The sequence below is a fragment of the Microtus pennsylvanicus genome, chromosome 19 (genome assembly GCF_037038515.1).
Source record: "Microtus pennsylvanicus isolate mMicPen1 chromosome 19, mMicPen1.hap1, whole genome shotgun sequence".
Lineage (NCBI taxonomy): Eukaryota > Metazoa > Chordata > Mammalia > Rodentia > Cricetidae > Microtus > Microtus pennsylvanicus.
Window position 1 is genome coordinate 35,863,885 of NC_134597.1, and position 10,395 is coordinate 35,874,279.

At 43.7% G+C, this 10,395-nt stretch overlaps 1 protein-coding gene across 1 annotated transcript; it reads right to left on the reverse strand.

The window, feature by feature from the left end:
* Window positions 1-233: 233 nt before the first annotated feature.
* LOC142838219 (olfactory receptor-like protein OLF3) lies at window positions 234-8,438 on the reverse strand. Its single transcript, XM_075953578.1, has 2 exons — window positions 8,431-8,438; window positions 234-1,167 (listed from the first exon to the last, which is right to left on the reverse strand). Exons 1-2 carry the CDS (start codon window positions 8,436-8,438, stop codon window positions 234-236), a joined length of 942 nt encoding a protein of 313 aa, XP_075809693.1.
* Between the last annotated feature and the right edge of the window lie 1,957 nt (window positions 8,439-10,395).

The following is a 10,395-nucleotide window of genomic DNA, read 5'->3' on the forward strand; positions in this document are numbered from 1 at the left end:
TATTTTACCTCAAAGAAGGGTTATGTAGATTTAGGTCCTGATACATATGCCCTTACACTCACACAGTCACACTTAAGAGGAGGTCACATGAGTGGTTCATACCCAATGCTGGTCAGGATTAGGAAAGTAGAGTCAATGACAGGCATTGGTGTGTGCCACATACATGACCTACTTGTAAGCCTGTCCACAGTCTTCAGAAGGACACCCTTTTCTTTAGAAAATTGTCTCCTAATTCAATGCTTTGACTCAAAGTTCTTCATCAGAACTCGGCTCAGAGCGGCCTTCACATCCTTGTTCCTCAGACTGTAGATGAGAGGATTCAGCATGGGGGTCACCACAGCATAGAAGAGCACCACCACCTTGTCCTGCTCAGCAGAGGCTGTCGAGCGGGGCTGCATATAGGTGAAGAGGGCCATCCCGTAAGACATGGAGACCACAGTCAGGTGGGAGGCACAGGTCTCAAAGGCTTTGCGGCGTCCCTGGGTAGAGTGGATCTTCAAGATGGCAGCCACAATATGGGCATAGGACAGAGAGACCAGGCAGCAGGGCACCAGCAGCACCACCACACTAGAGACCAGTATCACCACCTGGTTGAGGGTGATGTCCACACAGGCCAGCCTGACAAGGGCCAGTGTCTCACAGGCCACATGGTTGAGCACATTGTGCCCACAGGTGGGAAGGCGCATGGTGACCGTTGTCTCCACAGCAGAATTAACCACACCCACAAGCCAAGAGACACCTGCCAGAACCATGCAGAGCCTTGGACTCATGACCACGGTGTACCGTAGTGGATCACAGACAGCCACATAGCGGTCATAGGCCATGGCAGCCAGAAGCAAGAACTCAGTCCCTCCTAGGGCCAGAGCAAAGAAAAGCTGGATCCCACATAGGGCAAAAGAGATGGTCTTCCTCTCCATGAGGAAGTGTGCCAGCATCTGGGGGACCCCACTGGAGGTGTAGCAAATGTCCACCACTGACAGGTGGCAGAGGAAGAAATACATGGGCAGGTGGAGTCGTGGGTCCAGTGCAATCAGGAGGACGATGAGTCCATTGCCCAGCAGAGTCAGCAAGTATGTGGCTCCAAAGAGGACAAAGAGTCCAGCTTGGATGTGCTTGTCACTGGAGAGACCCATCAGGATAAACTCACTCACCCAGGTCACGTTTTCTCTCATGGAGCAGCTGGGCCAGCTGACCAGGAGTGGAGGAAGTATATTCAAAGACAGGCAAGTAAAGGTATCATTGTAAGTCTCGCACTATGTCCTAGACTAAAGTTGAAACTAGAGCTGGGACACAGCCTGGTTCTTTAACCTAGGTGGTTAGGGTAGGAAGTTGTGAAGACATTGAAATGACTCCCCTGAGAAAATTGAGAAAAATAAAGGTGTGGGGTAGTGGGGTGAGGGGAGACGCATGGTGGCACTTTTCTCTAACCCTGTCATGCGGGAGTTACATTCAGGAGGAACAGAGGTCAAGAACAGTATGCCTTACAAAGGGTGTTTGAGGCCGCTGAACAAACAAGCAACAAAAGCGCTGTGGGAGGAAGGGAGACTTGGCTTCTTATACTAACGTATAATAAGCACTCCTGATTTGACCATTAATTTATAGCACCCTGTACAATAACTGTTACCTAACAAGTAATCAATCAATGTGGCAGGAAAGACAATCCATAACAGGTGTGGGGTAAAAGAACAGAGTATTGTAGAAGTAAAGAAACAGTAAAGGAAAACAAATGCCAGGAAAAAGGCATGGGCATGGGGAAGGTAGTAATGACAGTGAAGAGGACGGAAAGGCAGGCCCTACCATGTGGGGCAGCAGTGGTCCCGTCTTCCCATTAAACACACAGTGAGAATAGGGATGCTTTAGGGATTCTTAGCGTCATTTCCTACATCCCAGCTCTGTTGTTATTCATGCTTCTTGTAAGTCGAGGTCACAGCCTTGCAGGGAATCCTCTCACGAGCTCTTTATTTCATGAAGCAGTGCTGGTACTTATGCCCCTGAGATGAACATCTATTAAAGAGCGGCTGTGTTCCAGGAAACAGGCAGGGCATTTTGTATCTGTCTGCCTGAGACATGGGACTTTCTTTCTTGGACCTTATAATTTAGGGATATAGAGATTAATGTCAGAAGTTAAAATAAATATACTTGAGCTAAGTACTATGGAAAAATCCAAGATTAGACTTGGTTAATTACATTTGAATCTTCTTCTTCTTATTATTATTATATTATTCTTTATTTCTCAATAATATGCAATCTATACAGTGCAGTTTAAAGATCTAAAAGTAAGTGATGAGAAAATAATGCGCGGGGAGGTTTTGGTGGACAGTGGCTCTCATATTGATACTGAGCTTGAAGGATTGGAAAACCCTCTACCTAGCTGCACTTTGTGGAAAATAACTGTTCCTTGTATAAGTCAGTGCCATCAGATTTTTTAAAATATAATTTCAATCTTTATGTGCATTTCTTTCTCTCAAGTATTTATCTTGCTAGATCTATATTTCTTTTATTCTTTTACTCCTTTTAATTTCATTCACATATATAATGTTCTTCTCCACTCCCTTTGGTTTTTAGAGACAGGGTTTCTTTATGTAGTCCTGGTTGTCCTGGAACTTAGTCTATAGACAAGTCTGGCTTCGAACTCACAGAGATCCACCTGCTCTGCCTTTAGAGTGCTGAGATTAAAGGTGTGCAATACCACCATCCAACTTTTGTAACATTATTTAAACAAAGCCTCCCGCTACTTTCTTAATCTTGTTTCCATACCCACCAAATCTTTCTTCTGCCCAAGTCCCGCCCCTCCTTCCATGTGTTTTGCTTGTGAGTATGTGACCCACTGATTTTATTAGGGTTGCCTTTATGAGTGTCGGTTGCAGGGATTATTTTCTTGATTTGGGGCAATGTACCAGGTTTATTGTTGCTCTATTAACAATGGCTAGGAAATGAAATCAGCCTAGATGCCCATTAAGAAATGAATGGTTAATAAAGGTGTGGTACACATGCACAATGGAATTACATTTAGCTGTGAAAAAAAATAAAATAATATTTAAGGTAAGTGGATAAGTTTAGAAAATATATTGAGTGAGGTCACTTAGGCCCCCAAACACAAATGCCATGTGCTGTCTCTCTTCTGTGTATACTAGCTTTGACTCTTTAGCTTTAACTATCTGTAGAGGCCAGGAAGATAGAATGGGATACTGGGGGAGGATGTTGTAAGGGAGGCAAGATGGTAGGACACACCTGATGTGCAGGTAGAAGGAGGAGTACCAGGGATGGAAGGGTGTGAGTGGGATATGGGTGGGAGTGGGTGGGGTAGAAAGGGTTTGGAAGGAGGTTTCCTTTTGAAAGAAAGTGCGCATTTAAAAACACCAGTGGTTCCACAGAATAAAATAAGAAAATTTAAAAATCAGACCTCGGTGGAGGCCAATGACTTTGGTATATGTGAATCACTGTAGCGAAACAGAGAACAGCTGCAAGGTATCAAAATTAAGACAGCCAGAGCAGAGCCACAGCATCAAATACGTGAGATCTGAAGAACATAATTCCACCCTGGTTTCCCCTGTCCACTAACAGTGGCTGAAGCCCTACCTAATCGTTGGAAAGGTAGAAGAGAGTGCTGGATAGAGCAGGACTCCAACCTCCCCTCCCCTCTGACCCTGAGTTCAAACTTCATTCACCCCTTTTCAGCTTTATTCGCATGTATGACGTTCTTTGACCAAAGCACCCCTTTACCCTCTTTTCTCTTGTTCCCTTACTCACCACAAAGGTGTCTCTGGCCAGAAGGTATCTCTGTGGTGTTCTCAGCGGTGGAGTTTAGGGAAGAGGATCAGAACCTAGGGAGGTGTCCAGGGAGTTTTTGACAGTCCACAGAATTTGTCCTCAGAATCAGCAGAGGGAATGTCTCACTTTGGATCTGTTACCAGTTCTAGGCCACTTGTTACCGGCAGAATTTGCACTTTCAGATTGGTGTGAAGAACCCTGATTCTTTTCCAACTGTGGTTAAAAGTGTATAAATGAAAGGACCGACCAACTCCTTATGCACAGGGAATCCAAGAGCCAGGGAGAGGAGATCTGTGTAGGTCCTGGATCCACCTAGGGACCAAGATTAAGGCAGTCTGCCTGAGAGATGGAGTGTTTTTGATATGCCTGAGAAAAAGAGACTCCTGGGCATCTTAGATGGCTGGCCCTGCCCAACAGAGATGTGTTTTGGAGAACAGACAAAGCTCTGAATGAGAAGTCAGGAAATTCGAATTCTAGTCTGCCTGTATCAGGAGTCCATCGCTTGACCTCCATAACTTCAGATTCTTCATCTCAAATGTGTGAATGACGATTTTGTCTCCCTCAGAGGTTTTGGATATACACCAGATGAACTGATTAATGAAAACAAACTTGTTTCTGCAAAGGACTCAAAAAAATGGTAAAGGGTGTTCTTCTTACACTCAGAAAGGCCACAATGCTGAGCTCAACTGTGCCTGACAATATAAGGAAAACTGACAGTAGGCACAAGTGCTATGAAGTCCTAGATGTTAACAGAATATGGCCCCCAGACGATCTGCAATAAATGCTAGTGACTAAACCTAATTACAGAGTTCGTGCAGCAAACACTTGAGAAATTGTGAGAGTCCATCACACTGCGTGTAGTTCCACTCTTCACACACAGCACGAACTCACCAGTAACATCTTGATGTCTGTTTTAGGCCATGATTAAACTTCTTTTCTTGATAGATGACTTTGTTCTGAGATCTTTTGGACAATTCGAGAATTTTATTTTTCCAACTTCTCAACCGTTTAGTGAGGACTTGGTAGGGCCTGGTCAGCGGTAGGAACTTGAGTTCCAGGTGTCACTATTAAAAGAGGACCCCCCCCTCCAGAAGCTCATTCTGGCAGGGAGAATAGACAAAAATGAATCACACACCCTTACCCTTCAGAGGAATATTCAGCAACTTCCCAGTAGCTGAAGAAAGACTGACTATGCCTGCAAGCAGTAGATATACTTTACACAGCAGCACAAATATTTTATACAATAGATATGCATTAAATGAAAGAGCTAATATTTTTGTCTCTTTGAAGATACCTTTGAAGTTATAGTACCATAAGACCTGCTTGCAGCAAGAGTTAAATTCTATTTACATATCATCTGATTAGCTGCTGTATTTGAAATATGCATTATTTATCTGTTGTTAGATTTAGTGAACATTCAAATATCTTGTGGACCTAAAGGTTTGTGATAAGTTAAGTTGCATAAATTATAATTCAAAGCACCCAAGAAAGTAAAAATAAATTATTTGATCTTTCTACATTCTATGCATAGCTAATAAAATTGTAGGTTAGAGAACATTAAGAGTCACTGAGTTCCTGATTGAAACATTCAGACTGAACATAAAATTGCTTGGGGTGATGGCAATAAATGACACTTATAGTTTTTAATATCAGTGACCAAGGAAATAATATTTTGGTCATCCAATTAGATATCAGGAAACTGTTAGATTAAGTCAAAGTTATTATAAGCTTCAAATGTCAAATCTTGATAAAAATCTAGGGTGAAAATTCCACTAGTAACAAATTTTATATCAGATCAAAGATTAAACTTTCCTTCATCTTATTTATTCTTCCAAACACTGAGTAAACTCACCATTTTCTTTTTTACAGAAGGCAGACTGCCTTTGGATATTCTCCCAACCCCGTACCTCCTCCATTCCTTCCTGCTCCAACACAGGGCAGATGCTTCACAGCTAGAAAATAATTATTGATCTATACTATTTCACTCTGCAAATTCCTGCCCACGTAGTCTGAGCATTTTGTTGAATAATGCATTGTTTGGTAACTCACCTGGAAGGACTCTTCAGTAGCCTGAAATAAATGAGTTTTATCAATAAGTCACAGAGGAACTCAAAGAGCCTCTAACTGCAGCCAGTGAGAGGTTGTATGAGTCACGTTGGCTGTGCAACCTTTGGCCCTGCGTTCTCAAGGCCTGCTCTGAACTCTCTCCCTGTAAGGAACTCGGAGTTGAGTGCTAACCTCATGCACAAGTCTCACTTTAGCTGGGCAGGTGGCTCACCTCTTAGGAAGTCCTCAAAGCACCATGTTTCCTCTTCTTGGGTGTGGAGGTTTGACTCCATCAGTCTGAGCTGATAACTTTGCAGAACTTAGGGATCTCTTGAGGGCAATTATTTACCTTAAAAACTATCTATTCTTCCCCTAGCTGCTTCTCAACAACCCCACCTCTTTCTTCCTAAGTTCCCTGTGGAATGAACATTTGGAAAACATTTTTACCTGAACTTTTAATTGTCCTAGTTTCTGGGCTAAGGAGACCTTCCCTGATTTTTGAGTCCTGCACTGCCTTCCAGAGCTGCTGTATTACTAGAAACGCCTCACAGGAGTCAGGAGACAGCAGCACTTGTCTCTGTGGCTTGCTTACAAGAAATTGAATGTAATTGACATTTGGTGTAAAATACGAAATGGCTAGAGAGAAATAGACTAAAAACTTCAGAATACAGACATAGGCAAGGACTTTCTGAAAAGGACTTAAACAGTGCAGGAAATAACCCAAAGAGCTGACAAATGAAATCTCACGAAATTAAAAAGCTCCTATGCAGCAAAGGACACAATCTATAGAGGCGAGACAGCAGACACCTTACAGAGTGTGAGGAAATCTTTACCAACCATTTATTAGTGAGACTGTGAAAAATAGGCTATGTTAAAAAGTAAACATCAATGAAATAAATCTTCCAAACAATAAATGGGTTAATTAATGGAATCAACGGTTTTTAAGGAAAAAAAATCCAATGGCAACAAATACAGGCAAAGTGGTCAACGTCTTTAACCACCAGGCAAATGAAAATGAAGACAGCTTTGACATTCCACCTCACCCCAGTCAGAATGACTATTATAAACAAACAAGCAAAAACCAACCAGAAAAAAAAAACAAATTCTGGCAAAAGAAAAACCATTCTATACTTCTATTGGAGGTGTAAACTTGTGCAGCCACTGTGGAAATTAGAGTGGAGTTTTCTCAAAAAAAAAAAAAACCCTGAAAATAGAGCTACCAGGACACTCAGATCTATACTACTCTTGGTAGTATATTTGAAGAAACCTAAGTTAAAATATCATGGTAATACTTGCACATCTGTGTTTACTGATACTCGGTTTACAGTAGTTAAGATACAAACCCAAACTACATGTCCATTAACAGATAGAGGGATAAAGAAAACAAAGCACACATATATGATGGAATTTTAATCAGCCAAAAGGAAAAATGAAATCATGACATGCAAAGGAATATAGATGAAACTGGAAAATATTATGCCAGGTTGAATAAGCCAGACTGAGAAAGTCAAGTTCTCCATGTTCCATCATTTGTATTTCTGTGTGAGCACATGTATCACATGCATATATATTTACTTATATATGTCTGTGTGTGGATTACAAAATAAAAAGATAATCATGAGAATATAGGAAAAGATCTAAATGGGGAGAGAGGGTAATTGAATACATGTGCCATAAAAACTTAAGGATTGAGACTGGGACCCCACCTCGACTTACATACACTCCGTCTGCCCTGAGACCCCTGTTAGGTCAGACCCCCACATAGGGCTGCTTTCCTTGCGTGATGTCTTGCAACACCTCTCATTAGAGGCCTCCAAAGGCAGAGTCTCCCCCCAAGAGGAGGAAGAAGAGATACCTGCGTCATGACAAGCCCCCCTACACTTACTTGGCCATGATCGCTCTGGTAATTCAGGCAGCACTTTTCCGCAGGCTGAAGCTGGCCCAGATCATTCGTCAGGTCCAGGCAATGTTCCCCTTCTTCAGGGACGACTACGAAGGCTGGAAGGACTCCATCCGCCACAACCTTTCCTCTAACCGGTGCTTCCGGAAGGTGCCCAAGGACCCTGCAAAGCCCCAGGCCAAGGGCAACTTCTGGGCGGTGGATGTGAACCTGATCCCAGCAGAGGCGCTGCGCCTTCAGAACACTGCTCTGTGCCAGCGATGGCAGACCCGGGGCACATGCAGAGCTTTCGTCAAGGACCTGAGCCCATTCGTGCTCCACGGCCGGCCTTACCCAGTCCCCCACCACCATCCAGGGACGGTTTCAGCATCCAGTCCCTGCTAGCGGACCCCGGGAAAGGATCGACAGGGCCCCAGCAGCCTGCGCTAGCTAGACAGAGCAGTTCAGCTCAGGCAGGTACCAGCTCCAAGGGGGAAGAAGAGATGTGTACTGTGCCCCGTAACTCCACTGAGAAGCCTCTGTGGCCCCTCTGCTCCCTTCCTGGGCCCACAAGAATAGAGGTGGAGATTTCCCAAGCGGAAGTCATCAGGCCTTCTCTTTCCCCAGAGCAAGGCACCTGGCCAGTTCACTTACTTCAGGGTTCCCAAGATCCCATGGGGATGCCCAGCAGGGGGTGCAGAGCTTCCCTGTGGGGACAGGAACCCACTTCTTACTTGCCCATCTACACTCCCAATGTAGTAGTGCCCTTGGCCACACTACCTCCCACCTCTTGTCCCCAGTGCCCGTCTTCAACCAGGCTAGCCTACTGGAGTGTAGGTACTTAATCCCAAGGATTCCCGGACCTGCTCTGTGATCTAGATTCCCTCTTCCAGAGAGTACCACCCAATAAGAGCATCTATGATGTGTGGACCAGCCACCCTTGGGTCCTGGCTGCTCCTGCCCCCGGCTGGCTGCTCTCCTGGCACAGCCTGTAATCGTTAAAGGCAGGCAGGGGCTGCTTCTCCCTTCTAGCCCTGGGTACCATTTTGATGGAGACCAGAGCTAGGAGCATGTCCAGAGCAATAGCTTTAAAACACCAGGCACGGCGTTGCTGAAAACCCATAACTTTAATTGGGCTACTCCAGAAAGGGTTTTGCCTCTGCTAGACACGACAGGTCTGGTCAATCACTCTCCCACACACAGGGACGGGGTCTGGAGAAGCAGCGCTCAGCCTAGAGTGGGGCATCTTCCCCTTTATCCCACTCTGTCATGCCGTCCATCTAAGCCATCCCTCTGTCACCGTGCTTCTTGGCTCCAGGCTGGGCGAGGGCGAGCCAAAGGTGGCTCCATTCTCAAGTCTTCCCCCACCCCTCAGCTGCCTGGGTAGGAGGTAGCACCTTTTGTGGGGAGGGTTAGGAAATGAAATCTGGATTCTACATGATTTGGGGTGGTGGAAGTAGGGGAGAGATTAACAGTAAAGGAATTTACAAGGCTTAAAAAAAAACTTAAGGATTGTTTTCTGCTTAGACAGGAGGGAGCTTTGGTGACAGCCTTGTGAGAGATAATCTGAACAGAGTATGGTGACACACATGTATGGAAATGCCACAATGAAATTCATTACATTTTTGCTAACTTTAAAAATTAATTTTAAAAGTTTTTTTATGAGTAATGTAATTGGAAAAGGGAAAGGGAAGAGGAATCAAATTGCAGAGGCTAGACTCTATCCTAGAGAAAAAGTATATAAATTCCTTCTCTCCTCTACCCAGCAACTCATGTAGGTGACAAGGGAATTGTGGGATTACATCACATAGTTGAGCTGTTAGGTTCATGGCATGGAGCCATTGAGAAGACCCAAGTTCAGACTCATTCATTCCCATAGCCGTCCTGGTGAGTTCCCACCTCATCTGCTTATTGGGTTGAGTTTCCTTTGTGCATTTGCATGCCATAGAAGCTTGCTCGTCTATCTTCTGTCATTTCCACTGTTTTTAAATTTAAACTTTGATATATATATATATATATATATATATATAAATATACACACACACACACACATATGTGTGTGTGTGTATCTGTGTTTGTGTCTGTGTATGAACATTTGTATGCAGGTGACTGTAGCGTCCAGAAGAGAATATTATATCCCTGGAGCTAGAGCTATAGGCAGTCATGAAATGCCTAATATGGGTACTGGCAACAGGATTTGGGCCCTCTAGAAGAATAAACCCATGATGACGTTTTATTATCAATGTTTACATATGTTATTCAATGGAAATAAATGTATTATTTGTCAATAGGAAGATGTTACTGTGTACCAGAACTTTTTAAAATGTTAATTAATATTGCTATTCCAGACAAAGATATTGTGATCTGGAAGTAATATTTATCACCATAGTGACAATGGACCAGGGGACAGGCATTTGACTTCATGCTTTCCGTTTCTGGACAATCTAAAGCTCACCTTTGTTCTTTCTACTACTTAGCTAAGTATCAGACACTGCAAGGCTTGAAGGCTTCTGAACTTTAAGGTCCATGGAAAAAAAATTGATACTTTTTGCTAAGAGTTTTCGCCAAATTCTAAGAGGCGAGCAGAAGGGGAAAGCAGTTGGAAGGAACCAAAAGTGAAAAGTGGAAGAGAAAATGATGTCTGAGAGGTCAAACTCCCAGAAGTAGACTTAATAGAGAGAGACGTATTTCATATCAAA